This window comes from Macaca fascicularis, chromosome 1 (genome assembly GCF_037993035.2).
Source record: "Macaca fascicularis isolate 582-1 chromosome 1, T2T-MFA8v1.1".
NCBI lineage: Eukaryota > Metazoa > Chordata > Mammalia > Primates > Cercopithecidae > Macaca > Macaca fascicularis.
Window position 1 is genome coordinate 65835011 of NC_088375.1, and position 17671 is coordinate 65852681.

The 17671-nt window shown below is 48.7% G+C and overlaps 1 protein-coding gene across 1 annotated transcript in view; it reads right to left on the reverse strand.

The window, feature by feature from the left end:
- Positions 1-1455: 1455 nt before the first annotated feature.
- The window catches only part of PLXNA2 (plexin A2), a 222069-nt gene continuing 205853 nt past the window's right edge, over positions 1456-17671 (reverse strand). Inside the window, exons 26-32 of the mRNA XM_005540704.5 lie at positions 17494-17597; positions 13661-13760; positions 12508-12698; positions 10790-10959; positions 8054-8266; positions 7237-7387; positions 1456-6561 (exon numbers count right to left, since the gene is read on the reverse strand). Coding sequence (XP_005540761.3) covers positions 6466-6561; positions 7237-7387; positions 8054-8266; positions 10790-10959; positions 12508-12698; positions 13661-13760; positions 17494-17597 — 1025 coding nt within the window. The 3' untranslated portion in view covers positions 1456-6465. The remainder of the gene's footprint in view (positions 6562-7236; positions 7388-8053; positions 8267-10789; positions 10960-12507; positions 12699-13660; positions 13761-17493; positions 17598-17671) is intronic.

Sequence of the window (17671 nt, forward strand, 5' to 3'; positions counted from 1 at the left end):
TGGGGGACACACTGTGAACTCAGTGGCTGCTAAGTCGGGACTGACGATCTTCCCAATTATGATCTCTTTGAAGCTGTAAGCACACACCATGTTTACCAACATGCACTTGTTTACATGCTTTGTTTTATAAGTCCCAGGCCCCATTCCCCCTTGTGTGCTAGCTGTCCATATTAGACTGCAGGCACTCTGAAGGCAGGGCCTGCACCTCATCCTTCAGGAGGCTCTACTCTTAGTGCTTGGTATGAGGTTGAAGACGCAGAACTCTCTTGGTCCCATTATCATGAAAACAGTGAACAGCAGTTTGCTTGCATGCTAAGTTGAGATGTCAGATGGATTCCTGAGTTATTCTCATCTATTTCTCTTACCAGAGAGCAGAAGTGTTACCTACACACTTTGGAATACCAGAATTTAAAACAGAAAGATGAAAGTACAGAGGAGAGGAGGCATGAGCTCCTTGGGTTAAGGGAACCCTAAGGATTAGGAGTCCTAAGATCAATTCCCTACTTCTCAGCCTTACTGCGGAATTGTGATGTTCATGCTGCCTCTGGACTTTGTCAGTTCAGCTGCTGGTCTCCCCTAAGCAGGGCCCGCCTTCTTGTCTTACCTGCACTGGATCTAAAAGCACACACTATCTGGCATCTTTCCCTTTATTTACCTTTAATCCATTAACTGAAAATGACAAAAACAAACAAACAAAAGAAAACAAAAATAAAAACACCAAAACACCACTTCTCAATGCATGGTGAAACATTCCTTTTTAAGAATGCTTATGATTTTCACTACACTAAAAGGTTGATGAGGACAAGGATCACCTCTTTCTTATGTATTATGTTATCCCCCAGCACTTACCACAGTGCCAGGCCGTGCTTCATACATGTTTTGTACAAACACGAGTGCACTTTGTACACATGAGTGTACATACCCATGAAGAACATGTATTAAGCATGGAGGCAGAGGAGGATCTCACTCTTCTGAAACCTCCCTTCACTTCTGGGAAGGTGTCCTGACTCATGGAGTGCACTTGCTGCCTCCAGTTGGAGAAAAGCTGTATTCTGAGGTCTTGGGACTAGGGGGCAGTGTTCACCTACCGGTATAAGCCAGGGCATCCCCTCTCTCTCTCTCTCTCTCTCTCTCTCTCTCTCTCTCTCTGTGTGTGTGTGTGTGTGAGTGTGTGTGTGTGTGTGTGTGTGTGTGTGTGTGTGTGTGTGTTCACCTACCGGTATAAGCCAGGGCATCCTCTGTGTGTGTGTGTGTGTGTGTGTGTGTGTGTGTGTGTGTTGTGTTATGTTGATGATGATGACTGGTACATTAATAAGCTCTGGCTCCAGAGAGAGTTCTAAAACTCCCTCAAAACAACTTAGCTCATCTTTCCATGAGTACCCTTCTTAAATATGCCCGTAAAATGTTATTCTGCATATATGCTGCTGAACAATCAGGTTTATTTAAAGATTTAAGGATTTTTAATTCAGTAAACTTTATTTATATATAACAACAGTACAAATTGTGTCCTCAGCTTGCAAAATAGGAGTGTTTCGTATTTACAATAGGTACACAATAATATATTAGAATAACAAAAAACCCCACTTTATTGGAACATTTTAAATACTTAATTTTCTTACAGTTTTTATTCCACAACACCTGTAAAAACAACAAAACCAGACAACCATCATTGTATTTTCTTAAAAATATATATAATACAGATTCCAGTGTGTCAAGAGGAGTGGGTTTGAGCAGGAAAAGTTGTGGGGAAAGGCAGGTGGGTTCTGGCCCCTAGTCTCATGTGATAGAGAGCTTGTCTTTTCTTCCCTTACACACGCAAGAACATCTGTTCTGTTTGGGGGGACCATTTCCATTCTGCCTGCCATACCTTCCATGACAAGATGAAGGCCAAATAAGTCAAAGTGAGGACTTTGAAATGCAGAAGATGTTTCCCACCTTCCTTGTGGCCCGGGCAGGAGGGAGCGGGCTGCACTGCAGCAGAAAGAAGACAGCTCAGGCTGAAGGGAGAGCTTTTCTGCGCCGAGAAGAACGAGATGTGGGTGTCCACGAGAGGCTGAGGAATCTCCAGTTTGCTTATTGGGCGGAGGCCCTGTCTGCCGAGCAGTGGCCGTGATCATGTCTCAGGACTTTCCTTGGTACTAGTTAGAAAATACCAAGAGTGAAACCTTATCCCTCATTGATGGGGATCACCGAGCTCCAGATACTAAAATGTCACACTTCAGGGAAACTAGGGAAGAAAGACTGAGTTATGGAAAGGATGCTACCATTTTTCTCAAAGCATATTCCTGAGACAAGACATCGGAAGGCCCTGAAGTTCATCTCCCAAGTTCCCCGTGGGATCTGCTCCCACAGCCCTGTGTCTATGAAGCCACTTTTCATTTTCTCACCCACCGAGCCTCCTGAGTCTCAATTCTTTTCTGTCTGTGCCCAGGCCCCAGGAGTCTCATGCAAGACACAGTGTGGCTGAGAAAAAAAACAGCCTGTCCTGGAGCAGCTGCTGGCTCAGTATTTACCAGCAGCAGGTTAATGGGGGCAGGTGTGGCAACCGGGATGCACCTGGAGATTTATCAGCCTGAGGCTTTCAAATGCTCCCTATTTGTTCTACCCAGGTCATTTTTCGTCCAGCACACCCATCCATTGATTCTGTTTCATGCTCAGCAGGGCCAGGGGTCTTGACTATTTCCTGTCCTCATTTAGTGGAATTGAAGGAAGGTCAGGAGCTCAAGCAGCAGGTGATGTGCTGCCAGAAGAGATAGTGGCAGTAGAAACAAGAGCAGCTCTCATCGCTGGGGGAATGGCCCCAGAATAAGGTAAGGCAGCTGGGTTGGTCTACTCTCTTCCTTTGCTGGAGCCCTTTTCCTACAAAACTGGTACCCTGTGCCACTAGGGGAGGAGAACTGTTGCCTGCTAAGTTGGTGGCAGGAACCAGCTTCCTGAAGGATATAAATTCGCTGGAAGAAAGACCTTGGTTTTGTTTCATGCTGTTTTCCCATCTCTAGAGCAGTGGCTGGCAGACAGTGGCTATTCAAGAAGGTTCCCGAATGAATGAATTCAGGAAACAGTTCCCTCCTCCAATGAGATTAACAGCTGATTCGTGCTTTTAATGACTGAACTCTGTAAAGAGGGGAACTCTCTGCCAATGGGGGATCAAAATGGTTTTGAGAGCCATGCTGTGGAGAGAGGTAGGACGGCAAGCACAGAAGCACCTGACCCCATGCAGAGGACGGGAGGCAGCAGCAAGGGCCAGCTGGAGGGAGTGCTCTCTGTTACCCATTAGCATCCTCTGTCTTGCCAAGCACCCTTCTGAGGTCATCTTTCTTTTCCAGAGCATTGTCTCTTGTGCAGATCAATGAAATGAAGCAAAGCTGGATAGACTTTGGAGAGAGACTTCAGTCTCTGCCTCCTCTAAGATGAATGGCTTCTTGTAGAGAGGAGCTGTGGCTTCAACACTTCATCCTTACTCAAGGTCAAAATATCCTCAAATTGGGTAACAGGGAGAAGAGAAGCCAACCAACTCCCTCTTTTTCTCATTCCAAAGGGTGTGAACTTCATTGGTTCTTGGTGGCCCAAAGCCAAGAGGTGTGGAGGAGGAACAAGTGGCCAGCTGGAAAGGGGGCAGGACCTTACAACCTTTCACCCTCATGGCATGGCTTGAGTCCAGCTTTTTCCCTTTTCTTAATTCCTTCCTAAAGGATGCCCCAGGCCACTTCCTTTGTCAGCCCAAGTTCCCCAACTCTCGCATGGAATCCTGAGAAATGTGGCCAAACCACTCGTAGCCAGCTCTGGCTCTTCCCTCTCCACCCTCCAATTGGCCATTGCCCCATCATTCTCCACACTCTCCACAAACCTTCAAGAAAATGCCCCAGGGGCAGTGAGTTATCTCCAGAAGTAACTGCTGGGAGATGCCAGGTAGATGCATTGAGTTAAGGGTTGGTAGAGATGCTGCTGAGATGTCCAACTGCCTTTAGCTTCTTGGTGGAGCAAAGCCTGGATGCCAGTCTGAGCAGCCGTGTGGCCAGAAAATCTTCACCCAAACAGAGCTCAGAAGTTAGATGGGGTGGGCTGGACTTTTTCACGGGTGGCATAAAGTCTCCTGCTCACACTCTTTTTGCCTGTATCTCCTTTCCTTTTATCTCCATGAATTGTGGGCTCTGCGCTGATAAGCTTTGGGTGCTATGAAGAGCAAACACTTTGGCTTAGTGCGGAAGGCCAGTCATTAGTATTTCCTTCAGGCTATTAATAGGGCCCGAGAAACTTTAACAGAAGTGGATTTTCAAAAGAAAGTGGCCTTGGCATGGCTGGTTGTGAATTATAATGAAAACAGCAAGTTTCCTGAGTATTTTGCTGAATGCTTTTCTCTTCCCATTTGTCAGCTGCATTCAGGCAAGAAACTAGAGCTGGGGGGACCAGGCAACGTCTGCTGTGTGGTTAGACAGCGATCCAAAGCTACACGCCAAGGATGGAAGCCAGCCCCCTATGCTCCCCTCCCCCAGCCCTCTCCTGGGAATCACATGTGGTCAGCAGGGCCTTTGGAAATCGGAACCACTTGGAGGTAAAGCAGGGCACAGAGAAGCTGGAGCCCAGAGTTAATAGCAGAGAAAATGACCCTGGTCCAGTCTCTCTTGGAGGAGCTGGTCTAGCTTCCCAGCATCATAGCCTAGGATTCTCGACCCTTTGAAAAGTGAGGAAGGGCAGCTTGTTCCTCTTTATCTTCCCCAGTCCCACCCCTTTGCTTCCCTTGTCCTCCTACCCCCTGACTCCAATGCTGCTTGCAGAGAAGTTGGAGCTGGCTGCTCGGATCCAGGCTAATGTGGAAGGCCTGGACACTCTGATGGCTATCCTGGCCACCAAGGTCCTGACACCAACAGAGCTCCTTTCCTCTCGATGACTCCCGCTGGCTTCTACGGGGCCTCTGGACCTGGGCATGGAGCTTTGGTCTCTTTGTTTGGAAACTACACGCAGGAGAATTGGTCATCCATAGTTTTAGGCGTCATCAGAAGAGACAGAGAAGGAAAGTCCAGTGAGAAGTCATCCACTTGTCCTTCACACCCACAAGTCCATGAGAGGCAGAGAGAGAGGCAGAAGGTAGTAACGTGGGCGTGCCACAGTCATTTCTACTGAGGAAGTGCTGTAGGCCCAGATGGTCAGGAGCTTCCATATATGAGCGAAGGGTTGTCTCCCCTCTCCAGGCACAAGAGAATGAAAGAAAGAAAGCATAGTAATAAATACTGCAGCTTCTGTAACCTATGCTCTTCAAGTATTGCTTGCTGTAAACAGTGTTTGATTTTTGTTTTCTTTTTAATTGCCAGGAACTACTGGATGATGGGAGTGAACTCCAAAGTCAAACACCCATGTCCCCAAATCAACTTCCAAATGGAACCTAATGGAGGCCTGGCCCACACACCTCCAGGCCGTTTCCCGAGGGTGCCTGGTTTATGACAGGGATTGATGTGAGGCAGGGCTGCCCAACCTTTGCAGGGAGGCCAGGTGTCTGGTCTGGGAGAGGCCCACTTCACCCCACTTCTCATAGTAACTTTAGGGAAATTGAAAGGAAACATATCAAACACCAGCTCCTCATTTGTTGAGGTTTAAGATTAAATAAAACAAAACAAAAAACAGTAGCAAAAAGCATTGGTACTATCTAGGTACGCATCTCCTCTCAAAAGATGAGAATATGCAGGTATGTGGTAGGTAAAGCTCAGTTTCCAGTCAGCCAGGGTGAGCTCTTGATGGCTTTGCAATTTTTGCGAAGTTCTGGAAGTCCTATGCTCTCCTGGCTGCCGGTATAATTCCAGGTTTTACTGGCCTCCGTTTTTGCGAAGTGTTTGGTGCATACTTGTGCTCATTCTTCTTCTCCTCCTCTTCACTTTTTTTTTTTTTTTTTTTTTAAATTTCAAGGAAAAGGAGACAGTCATTTTCTCTCCAATGTCTCTCAGCATCTCTTTGCTTTTTCTGGCATTTGGAAATGGGCATTATATAAAGAAGGAGGAATGGGGGAAAAGAAGGAAGGGAGACAGAAATCAGAATTAAACAAAAGTTGGACGGGATCAACAGGGCGGCTTTTTGTTTTATTTCTGTTTTTTTCCCTTTTTCTTAAAAAAAATTAAATAAAGTTCTTATTATTTCCCCAATATACATCAAATGAGTTTTCATGCAAAGCAGCAGTCACAGAGGCAGAACTGTCCCCAGCTCGTGCCTCTCGGCTTGAAGAACCACCTTCTCCCGGCCCCGGGTTCTCTGGTGTTCTCACTGTGGATGGATGACGCCCACTGTCTCTCCCGGCTGGAACTGGCTATGACGAAACTTGGCTTGCATAGGGAGAGGGGCCCTCCCCTCTCCCCAGGATGGGGTCTCAGGGGACAGCAAGCTCTGGGGCCTGATCCCCATCACTTGTCCTTCCATCTGAGACTCCCAGTGTGACAGCTTGGACGGGTCCCTCTTCCCAGGAATGCAAGGCTCCTCCTCTCAGCTCTCAATGGACATGGCATTAATGAGCTGCTCCACCTTATAAGCCAGCCGCTGCCGCCGCGCCTGCTCATCCTGCTCTAGGGCCCCAATGAGCTGAGGAGCAAAAACAAAGGCAGGAAGACTTCAGGACTCAGAATAGAAGACACCGTTTTCCAGAGTCCTCCCTCTTCACCCTGTCTACCTTTCCATTCTGCCTTCATGCACGTAACCTTAAATAATTTAAATGATTAACTGAATGAATACGTGCACACACACCTATATATATGTATGTATGCATGATGTTTAAAACATTATCTGGCATGGGAAGTACTATGCAAGTGTTAGTTATTGCTGCTACTACTACTACTACTTTCAAGTTCAATGCTAGAGAAGCTTTGTGAATTTTCCAAAGCTGTCCTATTCAACTTGTATTCGTATTAGAGTCCACCTGTCTATCCGAAATGTAACTGACAGGATCCGCCCGAGTGCAAACAATAGTTTGATTCATTAAGAGAGAATGAAATTAATTATACAATACTTTGAACTGGAAAACAAATGATTAAAAGTGTTATTTATTGTGTTAACAATGAGTGAAAGACAATGAAGCGTATAAAGCCTTCAGTGAATCAGGAGTTGAGTTGCCTCATAAAGGAATGATAATTTTTGAGCTCATGGGCTTCTGACTCCCTGAATGTTTTTCTACATTGCCATCTATTGTTGTTTAAGGACTGAGTCAGGCTTCCTGCTCCTTGCCTGTTGGTTTCTGTCCCCGCTGGGGCCCTGTCTCACCTCCTCACTATACTTGCTGACGTAGGAGTAGATCTCATTGAGGGCACTCAGCATGTTGAACTCCACGGCGTGCAGGCGGGACTGCTCGGCGAGGTAGGCATTCATGTCCTGGTCACTGATGGCTGGGAGCTTGGCAATGTCTGCGTAGTATCTGCCAGAGACAGGACAGGCGCCTTGATGGAGGCCTCAGCAAACATTTACCTATAGCTACCCTGGGCCCAGGTCCTTTGAGGGCACTGATGTCCCCAGTTGCTCCTGCCTCCTATTTCTCTTCTGATGTGGCTTCCTCTGGCCTCTTGCTTCAAGCTGACGTTGAGGCTGAAGGCCAGGGTTTCTTCAGTAGATTCCATCTAGCTGAGAGCTCGTGGCTGCGGTACCCAACAGAGTGGTTAAAAGCCCAGACTCTGACCAGGCTCTTTGTGTTCAAATCCCAGCTCTGCTACCTGCTAGCTGTGTGACGCAGGGCAAGTTATTTAGCCTCTCTGTACCTCAGTTTCCTCATCAGTAAAATGGGGATAATAATAGCGGCTCCACAACTCTGCTGGACATTTTAATGAGATGATACACACAAAATCTTATTAGAACGCTGAGTGCTTAGCACATGCTCAATGAATGGTAATTAGGATGATAATCATCTGACTTCCACGGGCACAAAGCCGCCCTTCTTCCCGAAGCAGGGGGTATGGGCAGGGAGGGGAGCGGGAAGTCCTGAAGAGGTGACAGACACCATCGTCTGAGTCCTCGGTCAGTGATGTCTACAGAGCGGGGAATGGGCAGGGAGATAGGGGCATGGGCCTGTCCTGAGGGTGCTACTGACCTCTCCACCCAGCTCTTGTAGCTGGGGATGTCCTTGGCATAGAGCAGCTTGTTGGAGGGGGAGTCCTTGCCCAGCCGGTGCTCCGACGTTGAACAAGAGTCCATGAAGGTCTGGGCCACCACAGAGAGGCAGGCGTCCGTGATGCTGCCCTTGTGGATGTCAAACACGAACTGGGGGTTCTTAATCACGTTCACCCAGAAGCGCAGAGGGAGGCTGTGGGGAAAGGCAGAGCAGACTTGAGAATGCATGCGGGCCATGCCCCTTCTGCTGCCCACTGATATTCTTCCCCCACAAAGTTCAAATCGTCCACCTGAAGGGGCAAAGGAGTAAAATGGAAGAAAATGGGTCCAGCCAGGGTGAATTTAGCCTAAGCTGTTACTGACCTGGGAGAAATGGAGGGAGAGGCACCTTGTGTCCTAAGGGGGCGTTGACCCTGATCTCTAACTTCCGAGGGGTGGGGCTGGGTGTGTTCCGTTCCCTCCTGGGAGACTTTTCTAAAGGCCTCTGCGTCCCTAGGCAAGCCCAAGTACAGAGGACAGCACATTTTCTCAGGGCTTCAAACAAAGCCACCAGGCTCCTGGAGTCCCTTCACAGTGCCCGTGGCCATTGTCCGGAAGAAGGCAGCCAGCAGCCCCAGGCTCAGCTTCAGAGCGGGCACAAAGGGCGCCACCTGCGCTCCCCGCCCAGCCCGGCTGCCCAAGCTACTTCCCAGGGCTGGCCTGGCCTGGCTGGGCCGAGGAATGGGCTCCCCTGGGGGAAGTTCTTTCATGACTCTCCCCAGGGCATTCTTGTATCTGGGCAGGGGCAGAGGGAGAAGTGGAGGCCATTGTTGGCATCCTGGAAATGACTCGCTGTAGCTCAGAGATTTTCCCACCCCAAGAGGAACCGATCAGTAGTTAGGAGACTTCCTTCTGCAACTTGGGAATTTATAACCAGAGGAGAATGAGTTTTCTCTGCTCCTTAGGCCATAAAGCAGATAAGCCCATTTACTCTCCTTCAAAATCAGAACAGCTGCTGTTTTTACTTCCTTTCCCAGCTTTGCCTTCTTTTCCAGCAGTCTCCTGGGCTTTAACTCTTTTGACTCCTCTGTGGAACAGGCCCTGTCGCAGGCTTGTCCTCCAGCCTGAGATGATGTTCCCAGCTCCCCAGCTTCTTCTTCTTTCCCCTTCTTCATCTTCTCTTGACTCTCATGGGCCCCAAACTTTCCCAAATGTCTCAGTAGTGCCAGGTCTTGGGAAAGATCTGCATTACCCAGACTTGGGCTCTTCCATGATGATTTCTGCCTATCCTCCAAAACACAACAGGATCTTTCACTTTCCTTTAGCCCGGGAGGAGTTGCTGCAGCTGAGAGCTGACTCATCTCTTCTGCCCTCCCCTTCTTCTGGCAGCCTTGGGTAGTTTCTGGTAATCCTTCCCTGGACATTTGCTATTGAGGTCTGGGTAAGGAAACTCTCTCCACACCACGATGCCAGGGTAGTGCATTTCTATTACTTGGATCTGGCCAGCACACCGAAGATACAGAGATGGGGATAACCCTGGACTTTCTCTTGATTTCCCCTGAATTGCCCTCTCCCAGCACTGGGCTGGGGATGCTCCAAAGCAAAGGGGACAGGCATGTGCTGTCCAAGGAATACAGATCTGGAAGGCCTGTCCTGGCAAAGTGGACTGTGGGCTCTTAACCCTATGGCCACCCCAGCTTATCCATTTCACTCCACTGTGATCAAAGCTGCAGATTGAGGAAGGCTCAGCGACCACAAGACCCGGGAGGAGGAAGGAATAGATGGGACTGGGGTTGGCTTTTTCCAAAGTGTTTTGTTGGTTGCTAGGACTTTTGATTCCCAAATAACAGCCTGGGCCCATCTGTGTCGGCTCTGTTTTCTGAGGAGACCGCTGACTCCAGACAGCTGCATGGGCTGCCTGCCCAACCCAAATGCCTGGACCTCCCCTCTCCCCTCTCCGTGCTCTTTCCCAAAGGAAGCCTTTTGATGCCAGCTCTTGGCCGGGTCCTGTCTGACCTGAAAGCCAGTCTTTAGCTTGGTCTGTGGTCCAGGTTCAAAACCCATGAGGATAAAGTCTCCTACCAGGGGCCTGAGGGCTTCTCCCACTGCTGGTCTGGTTGCGGAGGTGACTTTAGGGGAGAGAGTCATGCCTACAGGGCATTCTGCCTGCTGCTTCCTGAAAGCTATGGCGCCAGGATAATCACTTGGCCTTAAGAGATCAAGTTTGCAATGAAATCCTCCCTGTCAGTGGGCTCAAGTCTATAGCAGGTGTGAACTCCCTCTCCAGTGCTGACCAACTTCACCAGGGGTCTCAGTTTAATTCAGGGCTTCCCCATCTCAGGAAGTGCCTTAGAACTGCCCCACTCAGAATGGCCCACAATGCCTAGCTGTGAAGCTCTGCTGCAGGCTTCCAATGCAGTTCTTTGCATGGGCTCCCCCAGCTCCCTTCTCCTGAGAACCAGAGATCTCACAGCCAGGGGAGGAGGCTCTTCTTGGGGGACTCAAGGGTGCATCCTAGTGCTGGGCCACAAGCCAGGCAGACCCTACTTGGCACAGGCAGCTAGGGACTGTGTGGGCTCTGCAGAGCATATGTGCACTATTTGTTCCAGGAGCTTCGGATCACCCAGCCCCAGCCGAGAATAGGCTACCCTCCCACCCTCCCGTCTCCTGGTCCTCATCCCTCGTAGCTCCAGGCCTCTCTAGGCTGCACCTCCTGCCGAGCTCCCCTAGGGTTTACCAGTTGCTTTTCCAGGTGTGCCGCACATCTGTGTCGTGAATGCTGTGCCTGTCTGCCTGCTCATCCAGGAAATCAAACATGTACTTGATGGCCAGGGGGAGAGCGCTGCCCCGGTGCACAGTGCTGAACAAGGTCTCAAACAAGTCGTCCACGAACTTCTGCAGGGTGCCCTGGAGGAGGGGTTGGGGAGAGTGAGATGGAGCGGGGGTGATGGCAGGTAGCAGACAGGCATACCAGATGGTGCCTTGGATCCATCCTGCCTTGGAAATTTGTCTGGGACACGAGGCTGTGCAGGCAGTGTTGTGGGGTGGGGCGGTGCGGGGGAAGGGTACTGTTGGTTCGCTGGGGAAGTGGGAGAAACTGGGTGGGCTGTGGATCCTAGGGAAGAATCTCTCCTCCAACCTGCAGCCACATTCCACATTCCACATAGGGTGTAGGATCAGGGTCTTTGATAGGAAGACAGGAAGTGCCCTGAGTCCGGGCTTCCCATGGGTGAATGAGGGGACACAGGCTGTAAGCCAGTCTGGAAAGGGTGTCCAAGGAACAAGCTGGAGGACCAGGTGCCTCCTGGCAGGAGCACAGCAGGACCGGGAGAGTCTGACAGAAAGGTATGAAGAGGCTTAGGATATTGGTGGCCTGGGACAAGTGGTATCTGGAGTGTGGAATGCGGGTGAAGGGTCTAGACTCAAGAACACCCCCAGGCAGAGTGCTGATCCACAGGGCTCTGGAGGGTTTCTGGAACAGGAATAAGACTTGGCCTGGCTCCCACAGTTTACAGGCTCACGGCACACCTCTGAGGGTCAGTAGAAACCTCTAGCCTTGTCTGTTATCTCTTTGTTGGTCTCTTATTGTTATGCTGAGCATATCAGGCAAAGCTCAAATGGAGACATGGGGTCTGGTGGAATATTTCTGGGCCACTCTGGGAGCAAGTCTGAGAGCTGTAAGTTGGATGCCACTGTATTAAAACTTCAGTGCCATTGTTGGAGGGTCCATGGGGGAGAGTATTTGAAATCTAGCCCCGCCTGGAAAATATGGGCTCTTTGATTGTCATACTTACAGGCTTATTTTGTTACCTGCTAGGAAGGCTAGAAGATGTAGCCTCGCTTGCATCAACATTTGGGGGTAGCTGGGGTGGGATGGGATGTGAAGGGGAAGCCTCCCCTTGGATTACTGGCAGGGCCAGGCCTCTGTGCTTTCCCTCCCATTGTGGCCAGAAAGGGGATAGAAAGGACAATGATAATGGAGGCCAGCATATCTATCCAACTAATATCAGCAAGAAACCCCAGTGCCTTCCTAGAGCTTAAGGTGTCCAGAGGGAGACAGCTACTCCTCTGAAGCGAAACAGTAGCCTCAAGAAGTATGCAGAAAGCAAAGATATGTTTGCTATTTTTGCCAAAGGGTAGAGAACAGCAGTGGCCTGATTGTTTGGAAGCCCGGCCCGGGGAACTGGACTATCTCTCTTTTTCTTTGTTGTTAGTGGAGATTGGGTCTTGATATGTTGCCCAGGCTGGTCCCATACTCTTGGGCTCAAGTCATCCTTCTGCCTTGACCTCCCAAAGCGCTGGGATTATAGGCATAAGCCACCATGTCCAGCTGTACCTGGACTGTCTGACTGGGTCCTCTTGAAGGACACACTCTAGACATCCTTTCTGTGTTGTGGAGTGGAGGGACGTGCTCCTCTAACAAGCGCTCCCCGGTCTGGGCAGAGCAGGAGTTACCTTGGTGGCCAGTAGCCGGGTCAGGTAGATCTCAGACACCATCTTGCTGCCCCGGTCACCCTCCTTCTGGTCACCGTGGTCATGGTTCTTCACCAGATGCCACACCTTGACCCCACTTTCCAGGTCTGGGGTGATCATCGGGGCCCGGGACCGCAGGCTGTCGGGGCTGCCTGTGTACCTGAAGGAGGAGTCTGAGGAGAAGGGGGTGGTGGAGGGCTGTGAGTAACTGAGTCACCGTCCTTGCTTGTAGAATCCTCCCAGAATCCCTGCCTGCCTGCTGCATCCACTCAGAATAAACTCATTTCAGCTGAAAAGGGGCTGCAGGGACCTCATATATGGTAGGTTATTTTAGGGATCCTTGGTTGGCATGAGGACAGAAGAGCCTGAAGGCTTTTTTAGAAGAGGATTTATAAATTTTGTGAATTAGAGAGACCTTCAGGAATTTGGGAGTCACCTCTACTCGGACACTCCCAGCAATGAATAATTAATAGGTAAAATGTCAATAGGATATTTTGGTCAGTGCTTTAATGGAAATCTGGATACTAAAGAGCTGTAAGTTGTAATTCTCCTCTTGGGAGTTAAGGGTCTCTTCTTGCATGGGGCCTGGGGTATGGAATTTCCTGAGCCCTTTTTGGTGCTGCTGGGTTCAGTCCTGCGGTGCCTTTTGGTTGGGAAGCCCAAGGCCTTAGTGCATACATGAAACCAGAGCAAATAAAATAAGGGACAAGGAGGTGCCATAACCTCATTGCCCAGAGGGTCTGGGGGCCCCAGTACTCCTCTAATTTATTGATCAAACTGGGACACTTTTAAGAGTAAAGGGAGGGGCACTCTTAATAATTCAGCCAGGACGACAGGCATAAATTGGACTGGCCCAGGCAACCTGGGATATATGAACCCCCAGCCAGGTGTCTTCCTGGTTCTGGGCCACTCTGACTCCTCCACCAGGCAGGGATATCAAAGAAAGGGCACATGATGCCACCTGCTCCCACAGGTCTGAGGGTGCAGGCTGCCTGGGAATGCCTGGACTGGGGAGGACAGAAACCAACAGCCCAGGAGCAAGGGCTGCCTGCTGTTAGAAGGGGTAGCGAGTGGGCCCTGCTAGGTCGCAGAAGACTCTGCTCTGAGCTGCCCAGTCTGCCCGCCTGGTTCTCACCATATCTGCTGATGGATGTCCGGGAGATGCTGGCAGAGGCAGGGATGTTGTAGGAGGAGGTCTGTTTGGGGACCAGAGCCACCACCGACCTGTCTGACACCTGAAAAGGGTACAAAAGGTACAGTGTGGTAATGCAGGTGTCTTGGGAAGTTGGAGTCAAGTATTTCTAGAGGGTTATAAGATAGCTGTAGGGTAGAGAGCAAGGAGTACAGGAATACTAGAAACAACCATTACTGCTGCTTTTTGAGCTTTTATTGGGTTAGAGCGGCACAACCCAATATAATGGCTACTTGCCATGTGTGTTGACTGAGCATTTGAAATGTGGTTAATCCTAACTAAGATGAGCTGTGTCTAAATTGAGATGTGCTATAAATATACATTGCTTGCTGGATTTCAATGACAGTATGAATACAAATATTAACTATCTTATTGATAATTTTTAAATTGATTACATATTGAAATGATAATGATTTTAGACCAGTTAGATTAAATAAACTATGTAACATTAATTGATCTTTTTATTTTTACCTTTTTAATGTGACTAATACAAAAAGTTTAAATTACACATGTGGCTTGCACATGTGGCTTGCATTATATTTCCACTGGACAGCACTGGGCTAGACCCAGTCTCCCATCCACTTCGTGAGCTACGCACAAGTATTCCCATTTTACAGATGAAAAAAAAATGGAATCATAGGGAGGCTAAGCAACCTCTTAAAGGTCACATAATTCATATATGGTAGAGCCAATATTTGTAGCCAGGTCTGTCAGGCTCCAGAGCACATGTTCTCTTCATTATACATTCTAACATGGAATTTTATTTAGAGTCACACTGGTCTGAAGCCCATTTTCCCTTTTGGCTCTGCTTTCTTTCTGGCCTGGGTCCTATAATGACTGGATCACTTCAAATAGTTTCACCAAAAGGGCAGCCACTCTTGGGGACTGAGCGAGAAAGATGGTGTCTTGTCCCATCCTCTATGAGGGCGCCCCAGCTCAGCACCCAGCCTGCAGGGAGAGGGCTGATAAATGAGGAGCCATATTGAAGACATTTGGGGCCATTTTGATTTAAGATTACCCTCCATCCAATAAAAACAGAGAATCCCCAGAATCGTGGCGATCCAATTAAACCCCTAACGCAGAGGGAATAAAACAGCTATAATAATGTTATGGGCCATAAAACATTCCTATTAAACCATTTTTTATTTTAACAATTTTTATGAACTTTATAAGTTTGATTTATAGCTGCACGAGTCATAAAACCATCTTTCTGGGTCTTAAATTGTCAGTCCCTCTCTCCCACCAAAAAAGAATTAAATGTGGGGAAGTCAAACTATAAATGAACATTAGTGCTAACGAGATTCCCTGATAGCGGGTTTTAGTGGTGGTGTTTAATTTTACCCTCCCTATAAATCTGCGGAAGCCTGGGAAGTTTTTTAACATCTCTTTGTTAATTAAGATTATGCAGATTTTCTTCTGCAGAGGCTCCAAGGACCTTTGACTCCAGGGAGGGTAACAAGAGGGCAGTGCATTGACTTGATGGTATAAAGCTCCAAGGTCCTGTGCTTGGAAGGTGCCAAGACTCCATTACTTCCCAGCTAGAATAGCTCCCTGGACTTGTCAGCTGTTGGTACCATCAGCACCAGGGCAGGGAGGGGGGCAGTCCTACCTCTGTCTTTCAGGAATTCTCCTTATAACTGACAGCCCAGAAATGATACCCAGAAAGCTTGGCAGGGGCAGGAGTTTACACTCCCAGGGAGAACAGATTACATTATCATTTATAGTTTCTTGTCACCTAATGAAAGATTCACAAGGTGACTCAAATGACCACAGTTCAACTCAATTGCAGGTCTAATCACTAAACCTCTCTTGTCCTTGGTTTTTCTCTGTCTTAACCAACAAGTGGTGTAAATCCATGGTCAAGATGACCGGCTGGGTCTGACCTTGACTCTGCTGCCTACCTGCTCCAGGACTTAACCTCTCTGAGCCTTAGTGGTCAGTGGGGATAATAATTGCATGTCGTTTGTGGTGAGAATTAAAGAAGTTAAAACACAGAAAGGCTGAGAGCAGTGCCTGGTATCCAGTAAGCATGCAGTAAATGTTGGTATTAGTGGTGCTATTATGAGCATCATCATCATCACAGTCTCCCAAAGGGGGGAATACTCCCTGCTGTCCCCTGTCACTCAGGGCTAGCATGTGGGAAGTGACTTGCACTCAGCAAAAGCTCAGTAAATATTTGAGGAATGAATGCATACATGAATGATAAATGACATCAGGGAATTGAAAGTGCTTTGTATGATCAGCACCAAAAGAACAGAATAGTTCCTTCTTCTGATTGGGAGCCGCAGGTTGGAAAGCCCAGTAACAAGCATTAGGGTATCAGAGGCAGAAGCAGAAAGACCCCACTCCTGCCCTTTAGAAACTCATGATTTGGGAGCATCATGCTGTTTTCTTTTGCACTTTCTTATTCAACTTTAATTGGTTCATTACAATTGTTCTACCGGATACATTAAGCACCATATGAAGTGGTGGTGGTTGGGCATGTGTGTATGTGTACAGAATTAACAGGGAGTGATGGCAGCTACCTTATCTGTAAGTACAATCCTGGGCACCTCCCACTTTCACAAGTAAGGGTTGTTATCTCCATTTTATAGATGAGGAGCCCCAGGTGCAGAGAGATTAAAGTCATGACACCAATGAGTGGGGAAGCAGGGGTTAAATATAGCTTCTAAAGCCTCTTCTCACTACACCACACTCATGTCCTCTGGGCGGGGGTCCAGGCAGGGTGTCAGGATGGGGGGTGCAGGTGAGTCAGGGGGATGGAGCCTGGAGAAGAGCATTTTTGGGGATCCCCTGTGCCCTAGCTTCCTCTGTGCCCGTGGAGGCTCCTGCCAGCTCCAGCGCCTGGTGGTTGGCAGCTCAGTGCCTGAGAGCCCAGCCTGCCAGCCCCTCTGCAAATCTTTCTTTCCGAGACAGGGACATGGGAGGATGTTATTAATCAGACGATCCCATGGGTCTTGCAGCCTGAGGCGCTTCCTCTGGTTGGTTTAATTTCCCTTGGTGTCTCTTATTTCCAGTTTCTATTTTAGTATTTTTTCTGAATCCCAACCTGTCTACCTGTGCTTAATCTTACAGAGACCCCCCAGCTGGGAGTGGTTACCATGGGAGGGGAGAAGACGCGGGAGTAGATACCTCCTTGATCTTGTGTTCTTTTGCACGGATTTTTTTTGTTTTTTTTTGATTGCTCATTCAATGTGTCTGCCTGTGTGCTAAACACCTCACCTTCTATCTTGTATCTATTCCATACAACTGTACGGGGCAGGGTTCACCAGGAGCCCCATTTTACAGGTGAGAGAAAAGAAAGCCTGGGTAATTTTCCCAAGGAAACTAGCTACTAAGAGGAAGAATGTAAGACCTCAAGAGAAGTCTATCCAACTCCCTGCTCCACTGTAAGTCAGAGGTGTGGGCTGCGTTAGTAAGATGCTAAAGAGAGAGGGCCAGGTAATGTGGAGGGCTTTGCAATATACAGTTGTTTTTTTGTTTTTTTGTTTTTTTTTTTGCAAATGTAGAGGTACACAGAATAGAAATGCCTAGACCTTACCCCAGGCCCATTAAATATGTTTCTGAGGGTGGAGTCTGGTCACTCATGTTTTTTATCAGTTCCCTCAGTAATTCCAATGGGCAGCCATGGCTGAGAATCCCTGTTCTATGCTCCAGTAGGAGGAAGAAAGCAGGGAGAGGAAAATCTTTTTCAGACTTTTGAGGCCTTAGAGCAAGGCTTAGCGGGAAGGGAATATTCTGGGAAGTTGAAGAGGGGAAGAGACACCCCCTCTCACCTGATAATGCATCAGTGTGTTGAGCCGCTTCCAGTCACCCTCAATCTTGGTGGTGATGTCCTCATCTTGCAGCACGACCCGGGCGATCCGGCCTTGGCGCCACTCTGGGAGGAGGGGGTGGTGCAGGGAGCAACGTGAGAGGGATGAGGGCTGTGAGCCAGTGTCTCCCGATTGCACC